Source organism: Sorex fumeus, unplaced genomic scaffold (assembly GCF_029834395.1).
Source record: "Sorex fumeus unplaced genomic scaffold, SorFum_2.1 ptg000033l, whole genome shotgun sequence".
Taxonomy (NCBI): domain Eukaryota; kingdom Metazoa; phylum Chordata; class Mammalia; order Eulipotyphla; family Soricidae; genus Sorex; species Sorex fumeus.
Window position 1 is genome coordinate 7,589,694 of NW_026606090.1, and position 18,666 is coordinate 7,608,359.

The window sequence follows — 18,666 nt, forward strand, 5'->3', positions numbered from 1 at the left end:
ACTGATGGAAATTGAAAAAGAGATGGACGGCAGCTCTTTGCAATAAGCAGAAAAGGCTTCATGTGAAATAGTCTTCAGAACCCAAGAGATCGCACCAAAGCTGAGGCTCAGGGCAAGAGAGAGAATATTTCAACATTCATTTCAGCATATTTCAGCATATTTTTTTTCAGTTCCTTATTTTAAAATGGGGCTGGAGTGATAGCACAGCGGATAGGGCATTTCCCTTGCATGCAGCCAACATGGCCGGCCTGAGTTCGATTCCTCAGCTCCTCTTGGAGAGCCCTGTAAGCTACCGAGAGTATCTCGCCCGCACGGCAAAGCCTGGCAAGCTACCCGTGATGTATTCGATATGCCAAACACAGTAACAATGAAGTCTCCAATGGAGACGTTACTGGGCCTGCTCGAGAAAATCGATGAACAACGGGAGGACAGTGACAGATTTTAAAATGAGACTTGAAGTCTGCAGGGAGGGTCATAGAAGGCAGAACTATGGGAAGAAAGAAAATGTGTGTACATGTTCATCCCAGTAAAGGTGACACCATTTATTCCTACTCTGTCCGTGATATTCAGAATTAATCTCACCAGGGAAAACAGCTGGTTTGGAATATAGGGATTTTTTTTCTTTAAGCATTGCAGAAGTGTGGAACCGGCCAAATGGTTGGTGTCCAACTACTACCATGTGCTTGCTGGCCCAGTGCTCCTGGGAGACTGGCTTTGGCCAAATGGGAATCTGGTGTGGGGTTGGTGATCAACTTGCACAAGAGCAACCCTTGACTTAGCTCTCAGCAAATGAATTCACTGCCAGAAGATTACAGTTTCCTCATACTAATAAGGTCATTGTCCTCAAACTGCAGGATTTGCGTTCTGCACAGAACAAGAAGCAGGGCCGCTTCTCTGATTATCCCTGGGATCTCCATCCCTTGTTAGCGCTGGAAGACCTGAGATTCCCAGCTTCCCCGGAGGCTTGAGAGTGGGAGAGAAAGTAGGCGTCTCCTCCTGCTCACATTGGGATCTTCACTCTTTGTTTGACTCCTGTGGAACGCCTCAGCTCCCTTTCACAGAACAGCTGTCTGAGTTCTGTGGGTGGCCATCCACTGTTTGCATGCCTTTCCACACACACTGTGTCCCAGCCACTCAGGGAGGGGCCAGGAACCTGCCGTTTCACGAAACCTCCTAAGTTCTCAGAACCTGACTCTCTTTCCTGTGTTCATCAACTCTGGAAGACAGAACACTGAACCAGCCCGTGGGCTTTCCTCTGGTGACATTAATTCAGACCAAGGCAGCAGACATCTCTGACGTTGGCAAATTAAAGAATGTGTTTCACAGAATTCGAGTTATAGAACCATTCATGCTCTTGTCATTTGGGTCAGGATCCAGAGAAGTGTACTGAGATGGGAATTTGAAAGTAGGATCGTGCTGAGTACCAGTTTTATGGAAGATGCCGAGCAATGGAAGAGCATCAGCTATGTGCCCAGGGTCTATAAGGGATGCAAAATCTTAATCTGTATGGTTTCTGTTTAGTAAGACTGATGAGAAGGAAAATATTCACATGAATGAGTAGAAGTATCCTGCCTTTAGGAATCCAAGGATGGCCCTGTGAGGAATGAGGAGAGAGAAAGAGACAGACAGACAGACAGACAGACAGACAGACAGACAGACAGACAGACAGGCTAGGGACTGGGGACCAGGGAGAATGCTCAGAGGGCTGGAGCTTGGCATAAGGAGCCTCAAGTTTCTGACTTCTGTCACCACATGGTACTCTGAGCACCTCTGAGAGTGACCCAGAAAAGGTTTTCCTGTTTTAGAAGGGGCAAAAAAGAAGGGGGGTGGGCCGCACACGTGCGTAGTCTTCCCCAGGATGTGAAGAGAGTCAGCCACTCTGCCCCGCTGGCCACACTTTGTGGTTTACACTATCGGCCTCTCCTCGCATTCTCGGATCAATAATACACGTCTCAGAGTTATCACCTTTCTCGAGCAAAGCAAAAGTTTCTCCCTTGGAGACATTTCTGGAGAGGGTTGTAGAGAGGATTTTAATAGTGGGCCAGGGTTGAGCTTTCTGAGATAGGGATCTAATTGAGAGGAGTAGACCTTAGTCAAGTGTGTGTGCCTGGGAATTTCATGGCCACTACAGTTTCATGACTCAAGTGACTGGAACAATCCGAATGTTCTTTATTTTGGTTTTCTGTTTGTTTGGTTGTTAGCTTTGGGGCCACTCCTGGCAATGCTCAGGGGTTACTCCTGGCTTTGCACTCAGGAATCACTCCTGACAGTGCTTGGGGGGACCATGTGGGGTGCCGGGGATTGCACTCCGATTTGCCACATGCAAGGCAAGTGCCCTTCCTGTTGTTATCACTCTGACCTTTGAATGTCCTCCCTCCCCGCTCCCTCCCTCCCTCCTTCCCTCCCTCCCTCCCTCCCTCCCTCCCTCCCTCCCTCCCTCCCTCCTTCCCTCCTTCCTTCCTTCCTTCCTTCCTTCCTTCCTTCCTTCCTTCCTTCCTTCTCTCCTTCCTCTCTTTGGAATCTTTCTATTGAATCACCATGAATTACAAATTTACAAATATATCTATGTTTGAGTTTCAGCCATATATTGTTGGAACACCAATCCCTTCACCAGTGCCTAGTACCCTCCACCAGTGTCCCTAGTTTCCCTCAGGCCCCCCTCCCAACCTGCCTCTGTCTTTCTGCTCTCCTATGGTTCTCTTCCATAACTCATCCCCCTTACCCTGCCTCTGTTCCAAGCTTCCTACTGACTCTTCCCAGGATTGTTCCTCTTCCTATGCTGTCATGGCCTCCCACAGGGAACAGCCAACGGGCAAGTTGTAGTGAAAACCTTTTGTTTAAAAAATTGTATTCAAGGTAACCTGGTAACAATAGTGGTAATATTAATCTTTGCTATACAAAGTTACTGCACCACCACCCGTGTGCCAAAGACCCTCTGCTATTGTCTTTGTATCACTTTTCATAATGGCACTAAAGATAAATAGTAAGAATTATTCATGTAGAAGGGTAAGTTGCAGGAGATGTCTGCAAAGGGAATAACAGAAAAAACAGGATGTGAGTTTTCCAAGTATGGTTCCATTTCGAGTAAACTCCGGGTGTTTGAAATTCAGAAGAAATATTTGCTTCGGCTAGTTCTAATGCAACTACATAGAGTGAAACATAGAGCTCACTGAAAACAGTATAATTTAAGAAACTACTAGATTATTAAACGTGTCAGCTGTATATTTTGAGCTGATGACTTGGTAAATTATTTTGGTAACTTGAGTAGCTTGTGGTAACTTTAGAAGTAGCATTAAAAAGTTTTGATGGGTTGGTCAGGGAATGCTCAAAATAGAAATTTCTCAAAGAAAGAGAGAGGGCGAGAGAGAAAGCCAGGGGGAAGAGGAAAGGGAGGGAGGGAGGGAGGAGGGAGGGAGGGAGGTAGGCTGGGGCGGGTGAGAGAGAGGAGGGAGGGAATGGAAGACCATTTACTAGTCTCTGAAAATGACCTTTCTTGCTTCCCGTTACAGTGATCAAGGCTTGAGTTATTAAAAAAAAAATGATTGATAATAAAAGCAACAGCAGACATTCAGTGGAATTCTTACTTGTTAGGACCTAGTCATTTTGGAAGTATGGGTAGATAGATTGATAGAGTAATCATTAGCACTCATTTAGCATTAAACCAACAACATGCAGATTCTTTGCCCTTTTGGGGAGGATCTCATTTAATCTCATTAATAGTACCTAAAAGTTTAGGTACTATTGCCACTAAAAACAAAGTAATTTGCCTAAGATATCATTAATTATTAGGACCCAAACCTAAATCTTCAGTCTTTCTGATCCCCAGCTCTGTGATACAGCTGAACCTACCGCAAGCTAAACTGGAGTGATGCTGACGTTTCTGTTCTAAACCTGGCTAATGTTGGTCATGGCCACGCATTGACCTCTTCTCTTTCTCCTTTTTTCAGTGCGACTTCACGACAGCATATCAGAAGAGGGTTTCCATTACTTGGTGTTTGACTTGTAAGTAAAAACAAATTTTGTATTCCTTGACTTTGGCTATAGATTTAGGGACCGTTTTGAATGAAACATGAAACTTTTTTGTTGCATAGTCCAAACCAATGGCCCTGTACTACACTTAAGCACTCTTTAAATAAGTCACAACTCCCACTCTTTTGAGAAGAGGTGACTGCTCAGCAGTTTTTGTTTAAAATGTTAGCTAAGCTGCACCGGTGAAATGGTCATAAATGTGCATCCTTTAGAATTGGTCACTGTGAGGTTGCAAGCCATTCTTGGTTTAGCCTCGGTTTGTGGGAATGACTGGGCTGTGTATGATTAGTCATTTTTAAAAGTATTTATAATTTATTATTGTATATGAAAAGACTCAAAGTAGGATCTTTGTGGTTGATGAGGTTCAGGAGTTGAACAGCATCTTCATTGCCTTGTTTTCAGTTAATATGTGCAAACTTGATGATGTCTAGTAGTGTCTTGACTTTCTCTTTAGAATGAGAAAATTATTTTTTAAATTTATTTATTGAATCACCATGAGAACAGTTACAAAGCTTTTGTTTTTGAGACTCAGTCATACAATGATCAAATACCCATCCCTTCACCAGTGTACGTTTTCTACCACCATCAACCCCAGTATACCCCCTATCCCACACCCCATCCCTGCCTGTGTGGCAGACAATTTTCACATTACTCTCTCTCTACTTTGATTACATCCAATATTTTGACACCAGTCGAATGAAAAATTCACCCAGTATAAGCTCCTCCCCCACCCCCCCACACACCACTTAATCTCATTGGCCAGGAATGTGTCGTATGTCCAACCCCTAATGCTCACCAACAAGAGGAATGGGACTGGCTTTGACTAATCAATTTTTGTAAACTTAGTTTTGTTTTTTTTCTGCAAGAGCAAAGGGAAAGAATGACTCTTGGGGAACAGTCCTGTAGTATCTGTTCAAGCTGGGAGGGACTTGGTGACACAGACCACACACACATGCTGGTGGGGCTGGTCACCCTATCTAGAAATTAATTTGATGCCACGTGTCAAAAATGTCCATATAATTTGAGATAATTTCATTTCTTGGAACAAAGTTTATGGAAAACATATCCTAAACTCACATCACACTGCGTGATGAAAGATGTTTGCTTCATTGTACAATAGGTTGAAAGGATGGCCAAGTAGGAAAAGAGAGCAAAACAAAGTAGGCACCCAGTATTTACAATACATTCATAAATGGCTAGGAATTTTAGAATTTCAATGTGTTGTTTTAGACATGATAAGAAAAAATATGAGCGTACTATGAGTCTAGGTTAGCTCTGAGTTTTGTTAATTCAGCCCTTTAGCGATATTGCTGAGAAAACAAGCTCATTCCCATTTTTTTTCTGGGTTTTGTGGTCTTTGGATTTGTCCTCATGATCAGGACTTCAAGTTGACTGCCTCATCTTCAGGTATCATAGGTAGAAGAGGAAAGGAGGGTTGTGATTCCATTTCGTCTGTTTCCCCTTATATGAAAAGCCTTCCCCAGATTCTTCCCCGAAATACACATTAACAAAGCCTTGTTTAGAATACATTTGCGTGGCCAAGTCTCAGTTGAGTTTTGATAAAGGGAATAGAATGATCGTTGACTTGGGCTGATCATGAATTTGGTCTCTATCACAGGGAAGTGATCCAGTCTCTTTCCTGAGTCCTTTGTGTACTAAGAATGAACCTGTGGCATTGTTATCTTAAAGATGAGACTCGATCATTGAGTTGCCACCCAGCATGGTGTCAGTATTAGTGACCCATGTAGCTGAGACACGCCGAATCAGCAGCTCTGATTCTGTCCATCCTTCTGCACCGGATCTGTTGTGGTCATGGTTCATCGTGGCTTCCAAGAGGCTGTGGGCTGGCACCATGCCCAGTCTCACTAGCTTTCTCCCCTTCCATTCTCAGATCTCAGACACTTTCACTTTTTCATTCTTCCTCCTTTCACCCAATGTTCCAGGGCTCCTTCTTTATGATTACTATTTTCTGTAAGAACTTTCTTTAGCCATGCTCTTGGAATAGAGAGGCTAGCAAATAATTTCTTAGTTTCTCAACTTTTCTAAGAAAGTTTTATTCTCCCCATTCATGACTGAAGGATATTTTTGTCACATAGATAACCCGACATAGCCCTTTTCAACACCACCAGTGTTATGTCACTTTGGATTCTTTTGTCTTTGATGTGAATTTTTATGCCATTTTAAAAGTTTCTCCCCAAAGGGTAAGGTCTTTTTTTTTTTTCTGACTGCTCTAAAGGTTTTTTTCTTTGTCTGTAGCTTGAATATAGTGTTATTTGGACTTGAATTTCGTAGAGACTGTTTCTTATTTGGTATTCATTTAACTTCTTGATAATACAGATATGTCTTCTGTCAAACTTTTTTTTTTCTGTCAAATTATTGGCATTGTTTCTTAGAATGCTTTTCCAGCCTTGCCTTTTTTCTCCTCTCCTGAAACGCTAATGACATGATCTTAGGTTTTTTTTTTTCCCCCTTCATTAAATGTGCTGGAGTGATAGCATAGCAGTAGGGTGTTTGCCTTGCATGCAGCCTGCCTGGCCGATCCGGGTTCAATTCCTCCGCCCCTCTCGGAGAGTCTGGCAAGCTACTGAGAGTATCTCGCCCCCATGGCAAAGCTTGGCAAGCTACCCGTGACATATTCAATATGCCAAACACAGTAACAACAAGTCTCCCAAGGGAGACATTACTGAGCCCGCTTGAGCAAATTGATGAACAACGGGAAGACAGTGCTACAGTGCTTTTCATTAAATAAGGCCCCTAGGACTCTGTTGGTTTGTTTTTCCAAACAAACTCTGTTGGTTTGTTATTCTGTTTTTCTGTTGTTCAGTGGGAGGGTGGAGAATTCTTCCTCATCCTCTGGGCTCTTGATTGTCTGTAGCACAGAATAATCCACACCCAGCAAGGGTTTCTGTTGTGTTGGCCGTTCTGAGAACGCTCCGTGTCCAGAAGCATTTCAGTGCTAGTGTCTACTTTTCCACTGTCATCAGGCCATTGATATCCACATTTTATTTTTTTTTTGTTTGTTTCTTTTTTGGGTCATACCCAGCGATGCTCAGGGATTCCTCCTGGCTCTGCACTCAGGAATTACTCCTGGCAGTGCTTGGGGGGCCATATGGGATGCTGGGAATCGAACCCAGGTCAGCCGTGTGCAAGGCAAGCACCCTACCCACTGTGCTATCACTCCAGCCCGATATCCACATTTTAAATATTATAAATTCTATATTTCTTACTAAAAGGGAGAGAATGATAAGAATCACGTATTTTAAAGTAAAGTTTTATTTTTCATGTACTTTAAAAAAAATTCAGCACATCATTTGGTAAAGGCCATTTGAAGAAAGAAGTTTATGTGAAAACAAAATATAGTTGTCCACCACAGCAATCTGTCTCTAGCAGTATTGGTCTGTGTTGTAGACATCTCTGAACGCCAAGTGCAGGGGCTGGAGAGTGAATGTTTGCACTTAGTAAATTGAAACGGGCTTTGCCAAGCAGTTGAACTTCTGCTTCTCTCTTGAAGAGCCCAGGGTCTATGCAGTTACTCCTCAGTGTTTAAAGTTTAAGAGCAAATTATTAGCTACACTCATCAGCTTGCTTTGCCCCCAAATGAGAGGAGTAAACTAATTAAACACAATCAGCTTTAGAGATACTTGGAAACAATGGTTAAAAGTACCAGCTTTGCAATGACTGAAAACAGATAATAGGAATTTTAAGGATTGGAGTGCTCTACATTACCTAGCTGTGAAGGCAGTCTGGGAAAGGAATAGAAAGCAGCTTTCAAAAATTACACACATTAAACACAGTTCAAGTATGGCAATAAAGGTATTTATGAAATAACTCATATGGGCAGATTAGAAGTCACTTAGCCAGTCAGTTCCAAGATAAAATAGTGACTTGCATTCCTAAAGAAGGAATGTTCCTTGTATCCGTTCTTTTGAAGATAGTTTTTGGCAGAGGGGTACTCCTGCATGCTTCCTGTGGAATGTCAGCTATTCAGAATCGAATGGGGAGTTCTATTTTTATAGGTGCATTGAGGCTTCTTATGGAATCATCTTCCCTTTCTGAAAATCCCAACAGAAAAGAGGCATGTGTTTGATGGAAACAAATCATTTCTTCTTGCCTTTTAAAATTTATATTTTGTATGCAAGCGTATTTTCTCCGGTCTCATCTACAAAGTATTTGTGAACTCTCTTTTTTTTTTTTTTTTTTAATTTGTGAACTCTCTTGCAAAGACTCGTGAAAGGCCTGCTGAAAGCAAATGCATGTTCACAGGAAATCATGAACACCCTGGTTTGCTGGTTTGCTTTTCAGAATCATCCTTTTCACGGCAGGACCTGGGGGGCATTCAGGTGACCTTCGGGGGAGTTTGAGATGGGGTGTTTCTGAAGGCTGAAGAACAAGACAGTGAAGTCACAGGGCTAGAATTGTCCCAAGGAAGAGGCTGAGGATAGCAGTTGGTTTCAGGCAGAGAAGGCAAATGCCACCAAGTTGTTCTAGTTCTATATGTCCATAACACATGTTGGATGTATATATACATACAATAAACTACAGAACAACCATAGCTTTGTGTGAATGTAAAGAGACTAGCCTTTGGGTTGATTTGTGGAATCAAAATAGGAACCAAAAGGAGATAAGTAAGATGAGAGTTTGTTGGGAATTGTGCCCTGCAGAGTGAAAAGGCTTGATTCTTTTCTCGGAGCTACATGGTGCTTGTACACATGGTCTTTTCTCGAACCTCACTGATTTAATATCCAGTGAGGTGAGGGGAGCAAAAGGAGAAGGTATTAGACATCCCTCAAGACCACCCTGATTCTGAGCTCAGAATGCCATTCCCAAGACCTGAGATTTAATCCCGGAAACTTGAGATTTCTAGAATTTATGGTGTCCTTTTTGATTGTTAAGAAATCTCTTTTGATTCTAAGCTGTTGAAATGCTGCTATTGCATGTTTTTAAAGGGCCTTTTTTCCTCCTGGGAAATGCATTTCTTGGCACATGAAGTACTTCTTTCTCTTGATTTTCAAATGTTTATGGCTTTGCTCACAGATAAGAAAATCTATTTGTCAGAACAGAATTCATTTATAATAAATTTATAATAAAATTCTATTATGTATTTGTGTTTATTTGTGTTCAGTAGGCACCCATAAAGGTGTTTTTGGGAGCCGACTAAACTCAAGACACTACCCAGGGCATTTAAGAGTCCTCTAAAGATAGTATAATGTAGAATTCTACCTATATTTTCCTAGATGAAATTTATGGATATAGGGCTAATATCAAGTCCGAATCCACTTTGATTTAACTTTGATATATGGGGTGAAATAGATATTTACTCTTTTTTGCATGTGTTTTTTAACACCGTTTATTGAGGAAACTACTCCACGCATCCTTATTCAAAGATTGGTTGTGTATATACCTGAGGAGGATCTGCCTCTGGGCTGTCAATTGTGTTCCCTTGGTCTGAGAGCCTGCCCTTTTTTCCATTATTACTCAGTCTTGATTGCTGTAGCTGTAAAGTATAGACGAAAGTTGGGGAAAGAAAAGACTCTCATACTCTTTTTCCTAGAATTTTGTGGCTATTTTAGGAGTTTTATCACCCCATGTAAATGTTAACAGAATATAGAATATGTCCTTTCAATTTGTCACAAAGGTTTGGAAGAACTCTACTAGTAAGCCCATCTAGACCCATGCTTTTATTTGGGAGGAGACTTTTGATGAGCAATTTAATTCCCTTGTTATTGGTCTTTTTGGATGTTCTATTGCCTCTTGACTCAGTATTTTTATAAATTGACTTATTTATATTGAATCACCATGAGATAGAGCATTACAAAGCTGTTCATGATTGAGTTTCAGTCATACAGTGTTCCAACACCCATCTTTCCACCAGTGTAATTTCCCAGCACCAGTTCCCCAATCTCCTTCCCACTCTCTTAAGCCCCCCGATTTCCCCAATTTCTCCCACTCCCCAAAGCCCCCCCCCCATTACTACCTCCAGTCAGCCTCTAGGCAGACACTTTCGTATACCCCTTTTCAGCACTTCATCCTCCTCCATAGTAACCACTTCCCTCCACCTCCTCCTTCTCATGACTTTCTCCCTCCTCACCCCTTTCTACACCCCACCTCCTTCCCACTGGAAACCAGTTCTCAAGCTCTGTGTTTCTATTGCACGTGGGCATTTGTTACATTTGTTATTCCTTTTCTATGTTTACTTCTATCCTGCATATAGAGAGTTAATTCTGAAAACACATAATCTTATTCTTCCTAAACTGCAAACTGGATTTTTAGGGTGTGTGTTAATATAGCACCTTAAATCTGAAAAAAGAAAAACAAAACCCAGAAATTGTGGTAAGACTTCTTAACTCTAAGAAAAGATGAAATTTGACCTTTTGCTTTAACTTGGATAGAACTGGAGGGCACAGCATTAAGGAAAATAAGCTAAGAAGAGTAGGATAAATGACAAGTGACCCCGTGTGGTTGTGGAAGCAATGAAAAGAAATGATCAATGGAAAAATATTATAATGAACCTTTGGATTTTGACAATTGAATTAAATTATCAAGGAGAAAGGACAATGAGAAACAGGGAGAGAGGAAGTGAGAAGCTATGAGAAAAAAATAAACAGTACTATAAAAACATTAACTGTAAACCTAATCAAAAATAAAACTGAATCTAAAATATATATCTACTACACTAAAAATAACTCTAACTAAAACCTACCCTAAAAATATCTAACTAACTCTAAATTAAATATTAAACCTAAGCATATTGAGAAGAATAAATCTAATCCTAACCAAGAACTAAGTGTTGAAAGTAGGTATAGTGATATATGATAACCTCTCAGCATCTGTATTGTAAAGCATAATGCAGAGAGAGAGAGAGAGAGAGAGAGAGAGAGAGAGAGAGAGAGAAAGAGAGAGAGAGAGAGAGAGAGAGAGAAGAGAGGTGCCTGCCATAGAGGATGGTTGGGAGTGGGGGGGGCGGTGGGAAGGTAACAGGAGACATTAGTGGAGGGCGCTGGACACTGGTTGAGGGACTGGTTAAAAAAAAAAAACAGATACCCAAGGACACAGGGTTTGTGAATAGTATTTTAAAGTAAATGTTCCATTTCAATCCATCAAAAAGGGATCCTCTGATACATGTATCCTAGTGATTTCTGTTTCTAGTGTACTGGGACTTACAATCACGAATTATTGGATTTTCTCAGATACTTTTGCTGCATCAACCTGTATGTTAATGGAATTTTTCTGCTTTTGCCTATGGATGTGATAGATAGTATTTACTGATTTCCAAGTATTTTACCAGGCTTGATTACCTAATATAAATCCTTTCTTGTTCATGGTAGATGCTTACACATTGATGTATTCAATTTGTTAATATTTGGGGGGAGATTCTTATATATACTAGTTTGGGAAAGATATTAGGGTGCCTTTCTAATAGTGTTGGTTTTGATATGGTAATGCTGGTCTCAGAAACCATATTGAAGTGTTTGTCCCCTGTTTCTATTTCAGAATGAGGTTTGTGGAAATTGTGCATTATTTCTTCTATAAGTGTTAGATATGAGTCACCAGTGAATACCTCTTAGTCTGCTACTTTCTATTTTGAACGGTTTCTGATTATAGATTCAATTTCTTTATATTGTCTCCTCTGTGATTCTTTTTAAATTGTGCCTTTCAAGGATTTGGTTCATTTTGTGTAGATTTTCAAATGTTCAAGGGTATTGAATTTTTCAGAATATTGTTTAATTACTGAAATGTTTGTGGTATCTGTAGTGATGCCTCTCATTTCTGATAGTAGTCATTTGTAGCTTTTTTTTTTTTTTTGGTCTTAGTCTGGTGGTAGTCTTAACCATTTTATTGTTCTTTGCAAATAATTTAGCTTTAGCTTAGCAAAGAATATTTTCTCTTTTTATTTGATTATCTCTGTTGACTCCTGTTTTCAGCTTCACAAATTTCTGTCTTAAATTTATTTTTTCACTTTTAATTTGTGCTTTTTCATGTTCCCTAAAGAGAAGCTGAGATTATCCATTTTAAGATATTTTTTCTACTACAGCATGTTCTCTTAAAAAGTCATTTTGTTTAACATCCTTTTGTTAAAATATTGGTGAGAAAAAAAAAACATTCCCAACCAGTATGGAACAAAATGACATCCTTTGTTAGAATTTCTATTATCTGCTCAAGATAATATATTCCCATTCTTAAACCTTCCCAAATGCCAACTTTTTTCATTAATGCTATTTTTCATTAATGTCCTTAATAAAGTATTGTTTTAAAATTTCTGAGGTCTGATAATTCGAACATTCCTCCCAGGCCTGACTTGGGTGCTTGTCAAATTTCTTCAAGATGTGCTTTCATCTTCTAGAAAACCTTGTGACCTTTTGTATATGTGTTGAGAAGTAGTTGTGGTGTACTTGGTAGGAGAAACTGTGGTGGTATTTTTGGAGGAGGTGCAATGTAAGAGGAGCATCTCAGTTTTTGTCTTGGGACGGTGAACCTCACTGGTACTTCTTAGGTGTTTTTTTGTTTTGTTTTGTTTTTTTAATCACTGTGAGACAGACCCTTATAAAGCTGCTAATGATTAGGTTTTAGTCATACAATATTCCAACACCCATCCCTTCCATCCCTTCACCAGTGTACATTTCCCAGCACCAGTGTTCCCAGATTCCCTCCCATCACCTCCCGCCTTACCCCCAGCCTCTCTCTCTCTCTCTCTATTTCTCTTTTCTCTTTCTCTCTCTCTCTTTCTCTCTCTCTCTCTCTCTCTCTCTCTCTCTCTCTCTCTCTCTCCTTTTGGGCATTGTGGTTTGCAATACAGATACTGAAAGGTTGTCTGTGCATATCCCTTTACCTACCTGTAACACTCATTTCTTGTCTAGCGTGATCATTTCCAGCTATTGTTGTCATACTGATCCCTTCTCTATCTTACCTACCCTCTGCCCTAATGCTTCTTAGTTTTGTTGTTTCCCCACATTAGCTGAGAGGAGGATGACCAAAGGGAACTGAAGGTTATTTCCCAGACTCTGCTTGAAAGACACTAGGGATAGTTGGACAGTTTATTTACCCCAGGGGACTTAGGCACCAATCAGACCTTCCCAGAAGATAAGGTGCTGGCGGAATGGTGGTCTTTTTCATTGAAGTGCTGCTGCATTAGGGCATGGTTCAAGTTGCAGGTGTGCATCATTAAAAAAGCAGCCCAAAGTCTCTACTAGATTAAGTTCATCACTCCATATTTGATTCTCGGGTTTTTTTGTTTTTGGCTTTTTGGGGGGGGGGGGTCCCACCCAGCAATGCTCAGCTGTACTCCTGACTCTACACTCAGGAATTAATCCTAGCAGAACTCAGGGGACTCTATGGGATGCCAAGGATTGAACCAGCACCGGTTGCATGCAAAGCAAACACCCTCCCCACTGTACTATCACTCTGGTCCCTGATTCTGTCCTTTTTAAGGCAAGCACAGCAGGGAGGATGCTTGCCTTATACATAACTAATCGCTGTTCAATCCCCAACACCACCCAGGAGTGAGTCCTGAGTGCTGAGCTAGCAGGAAGCCCTGAGTACATCCCCAAGTGGCCCCCGAGTAAGAGAAGAGCAGGAAGTGCTGCCGTGCTTTCAAATGCTTCTTTCCTACTAACACCACTAGAAGTGGGAGATTTTTCCACTGTGAGGACGGTGCAGATTCCTGAAAAGTGTTCCCCTCCCCAAAAAACTCTCAGAAAATTCTGGAACATCCCACCCTGCCCCCAACTCCACTCTGAGTTTTTCCTCTCTAGCAAGTGCAAACAGCCTTCACCAATTCATACCCTCCAGGACTGGTTCCATGGATTATTGTGCCCCAGTACATTGTGATTCTCTGAGTCTGCCTGCCCATGACTATCTAATTTGGAGAGCAGGGGTCTTTTCTATGGCATTCTTTGCCAGATCTAAGATGACTTGTTCCATTTTCAGCTGGTTCAGCTTTTTTAATTCTTCAGAGAGACAACTCGAAGCTCCTTACATTCCAGAAATCAGAGGTTCTCCCTCCCCAATTTTTGTCTTAATAAGTTAATATCTCACGAAAAACTCTTACTTCATAATTGAAAAGATAAGCAAAACATTGTCAGCTTTTTGCTGTGTTAGAGATCAAGGCGAGAAATACGAAAGGTTCAAACCTGCTAAGGTCATTGGTGTCTCTTGTCAGCTTTGGGTCCCCAAGATTGATAGATCAAATTGTTTTGGAATGTTTCCCAGGAAAGGACTGAACCCTTTCTTGATTATACTCCCTTGGAGTTTGATGTTCAGAGTCATCATAGAAATTTACTGCCGCTCTCAGGTTTTGAAGGCACACTTTTCTGCCAAATTCTAATACTCAATCAGTTGTGTGTTTGACGAGGTATTTGAATGCGGCGGAAATTCAAAGTTCTATGTTTGGACACAAGCATCTTTTCAGTTCCGGGTCATATGATTCTCCTGGGAAAAGACAGGACTTGCTCTTGGCCTTAGTGAGTACTTCGGAAACAGTGTCTGTGGACAGTCAGGGACACTCTGCCGTGTAAGAGGATCTGGGGACATGAGCATCTCAATGATGCAGGACTAAGTTTAGCCGGCAGCTCCTCCAGGGCGTGGTCTTTTCTGCTATACTCTCATCCATTTCTTCTTCCGGCAGGACGCCCAAGTCCCACTTGATCCCTGCTCGCTTTTCACTTCGACTTGAGACACCCAGACTTGGCAGGTGCTCGGAGTGGCCTGCGGTTCCTCCCCATTCCCACCCTGCCTCCTAAGCTTTGGGCCTTCAGACATTTTCTGTAAATAGATTTGCTATTATGATATACTCATTCCATGACTGGAACGCTGATGGGGTGCAAATTCTATGCCATTCACTTTGCTAAATTTGATAGATAAAACCAGGAATAAAGGCACAGTGTCTGCCCACAAGGAGTTGACAGGAAATTTGAGAAATCTGAGAAGAGAACTTGGCCCCTACCATGCCTCCTGGGCCAGGGGCACTGAACCCCCTCAGCTGCAGTGATGTCCAAGAAACGGGGGCCAGCTGAGATCTGGAGAAGGAGGTTCAGCTGAGATGGAGAGGAAAGTGGACTTGACGTAGTCACAAATTCCAACTCCTTTTCCTCTGCACAGTGCCGAGTGGAAGGAGTCCAGAAGGCCGGAAGTGAGAGGGTGCGGCCAGGTCTATGCATTTGCCCCTCTGTCAGGCTAAACCATTCCATGTGAGCACTTATGGGGAGCACCGTGAGGCTTTGCTACCATGAGTAGCAGCAAACAGTGGCTGGGATCCAGACCCTTTCCTCATTTATCACGCCTGGAGTTTTGCCTTATTTTTTAAAAAGAGAGGCAAGGAGAATGATGTTGTGAGATTGGTTTGGAAAAATCTTCGAGAGACAGTCAGAAACACCTCTGGTTTCTGGAGCTCAGTGGCAGGGTGGGGAGGAAGCAAAGTGGCTACTGGAGAAAAATGAAAGAGCTCAGAGTGATGGCCATGATGCCGCACTGGACCCGGGCTCCTCCTCGTGGAAGCCTCCTCTCTGAAGTATGCAGTGACCTGATTAAAGCGTGCTTTGTTTCTTATAGTGCTCTGGTTAGCTAATTGATAGCTGTGAGTGAGAACACTTCAGCAAGGGCTAACACAGTGTTAGCCAGCATTTAGGAGACTCCAAAACAGGCACCATTCGAGGGCTGGGAATTTTGGCTCCGAACAGGGAGGCATCCTCAAGCACATGACTTTTCCTCCGTAGGCTGCCTCGAAGGAAGGTCCTTCTCTTTACTCACTAAGACAGCGGTCTAGGCAGCTCCCAAAGAAAGGAGTCACTGAGTAAATATTTGCGGATGAAGCAACTTGAATTATTTAACATCCTTAATAAGTCAGGGAAAGTAAAAGTCCTGATGATGGTCTGTTCCATCGTTTTTGAATTGCCTATGTTTGCTCTGGATGTGGGCATAGATTTTCCTTCACATGTAACCCACCATGATGTGCTGAGGGCAGCCACTTCGGTGGGGCAGGGAGAGACCCTCCCTGAGTGAGGTCGTGTTCCCCAGGAGCTTGAAGAAAGGGTCTGAGTGATAAAGGCAGCCCGAACTCATTACCACATTGAAAATGGAACTGGCGAGATAGTACAGGGACTAAAGGCTTCCCTGATTCCACCCCCAGTGTCACCTGGTCCCCTGAGCATCCCAGGATGCTGCCCTGAACCTTCAAACACTGCAGGTGCATCCTGAAGACCCCCAGCAGCCGAGCAGCACCGCCTTCCTGTGCCCTCACCTTGAAAGGCCCATGCAGCTGGCTGGGAATTTCCAGGAAGGACCCTCTGTACTCCACTGCGACTCCCTCAAAATACATAGAATATTAAAAACGGTCACTTGAATCATTATGTGGGTGATATTTTACAAATAGTATGATTTCAGTGTGGATTCATAGCATCTTTTTATTACACCTGGGATATTGATCCATTAATCTTTCAGTCTCTCTGCCTCCCTTTTAACTACCAGTCTAATTTATCCAGAAAATGGTGTGTGTGTATGTGTGTGTGTGTGTGTGTGTGTGTGTGTATGTGTGTGTGTGTGTGTGATATTTATATGGTCTTGTGGGAGTTTTGGTTTTTATGCTTTTGTTCAGCTTTTGTTCCGCAGGATTGGGGATTGAACCCAGTTCTCACTCAACTAGCGGGGGCTTTCCACTGAGCCATGTCCCTGGTCCCCTAATTTTGGTTTTGTGTGTAGCCACAGGCCACAGATAGAAGAATCCGTGTATGCGGCCCTCCCCAGGTGGTATTCAGTCAGGGGCCCTCTGGGACAGTGCTGGGAGGGAGGGAATACATGTGCCTCAGGGCTCAAACAGCCACACACTTTGAGCCTGTCACCCTGGCCCCACAGAGTTAGGCCATTTTTATTCCTAATAGATGTAAATATTTACCAACTTGGTGCTGCCTTGATGAGAAATCAAATCAGTTTAGCACCCAGTGTTTTGCCTGCTTTCTTGGACAGCTGTCTAGTAAATCTTTATTTTTGCAATCAATCAATTTCTGGAATTCAAAGGTACTGCATAAATATTTGTGGTGCCAAGCTAAGCCGTGAAGCTGTGGGACTGGATGTGTTTGTTTTTGTTTCTGCATCCAGCAGATCCCATAGAGCTTGTCTACAGTAGGTGCAGTGTTGACCTGGGGCTCACGGGAACTCCCTGTCTTCAAGGCATTTGATGGTGTGTTTGAGGTTTGGCAGGGGGGTTGTTTGCTTGTGGGCTACACCTGACAGTGCACAGGGGCTACTCCCAGCTCAGTGTTTGAGGGTTGTTTCTGGCGAGGCTCGAAGGATCAGGTGGAGCCTGGGCTCGAACCCAGGCCTCCTGCATGCAAGGCGCATACTCCATTCCATTGAGCCTTCTCCCCAGCCAGCACTGGAAAGTTTCTCACATGCTCATTTAACAAGGTGCAATTGCTCAAAAGGCCATTGAGCTCACTTAGGCCTGCCCTGGGAGCAGTTTTCTTTTTACCCCATTCTGATTTCTTGGTTCTTCCTGTTCTTTCCAGCACTTGAAATTAGGAGAGATTCCCAGATTGGGTCCTGGACTGCTTCCGTTTCCGTTTCATACTTGCTTCCCAAGTGTCTTATCCAATCATGAATAAGACAGCCTGAGTGTGGGAGTGTATGGCTGTTCATGCTCCAAGTCCCAAGGCCAATAACTAGAACCTCCGTCACCCCAGATCACAACCGTGCTCTACTTGGGGTGGCCCTGTGAAAGGGTAAAATTCAAAGCTAAATCCCACCATCCGCCTCTAAGCCAACAGCATCCAGAGGTATTCCTGCCCCTCAGACACCTTCCAGGATCCCACAAGGATGGTCGCCTCTTACACCTCAAGTTGGAGATGCTTCATTGAACCCCTCACTCCTCACCGTTGGACTGCACTCCCATCCGTGGGAACCCCAGCTTTCCCCTTTGCTCAAGCCGCAGGGGTCGGTGTAATTTTTAGCGCATTTCCTGCCTTCACATGCCCAATCTGATTCACCAGCAACTCTGGTTGGAGTCGCAGCCAAGTCAGAAATAAGCCTGGACCCTGTGTATGTAGCAGCGGCACAGGGCCTCCCGCCACTGCCCTTTTTTACCCAGACTCTCCAAGGGGTAGCCCTCATCTTCCTACAACTCCTCTCAGCACAGCCACCTCCCATCCTAGCAGATGTGGTTGCGGTCTGGTACCTCATTGCTTTGTGCTCTTGCCTTCCTGGAAGCCCAAGGCAGCTGAGACTGACACCCAGGGTGCTTGTACTTCAGGTCCCAGAACCCCACATGCATCACCCCTCATCCCTTCAGGCCCTGGCTCCCAGATCACCTTTCCTAGGAAGCCTTCCCGGAAGTGCCCTGTTTCCCCACCTACTCTCCGGGCTTCTTCCTTCTTGTCACTTATCACTACCAGCCACTACCTGAAGATCAAGAAAACTTTCCTAGTTGGTTGCTTACACCCCACTCCACCTCTATTAGAGTGGAAGTGCCTGAAGGCAGGTGATGGTCTGTCTATGACTCACTTTTTTTTTTTCATCCCCAGGATCTAAAGTAGTACTTGCAGTTCTGAGGCATCCATAAATTATGCTTGCATAATATCATGCAACTGAGGAAGCTTCTGGAATGAATATAAAATGGTTTTGTAAATTGCTTACAGAGTTCCAAGGGAATGT

General features: G+C 43.0%; 1 protein-coding gene across 9 annotated transcripts in view; it reads left to right on the forward strand.

Annotated features, from left to right (window-relative positions):
- The window catches only part of CAMK2D (calcium/calmodulin dependent protein kinase II delta), a 262,278-nt gene that overhangs the window by 135,906 nt on the left and 107,706 nt on the right, over window positions 1-18,666 (forward strand). For all 9 annotated transcript variants that reach the window (XM_056116619.1, XM_056116624.1, XM_056116621.1 and 6 more), the window contains exon 4: window positions 3,948-4,002. In XM_056116619.1, coding sequence (XP_055972594.1) covers window positions 3,948-4,002 — 55 coding nt within the window. The remainder of the gene's footprint in view (window positions 1-3,947; window positions 4,003-18,666) is intronic.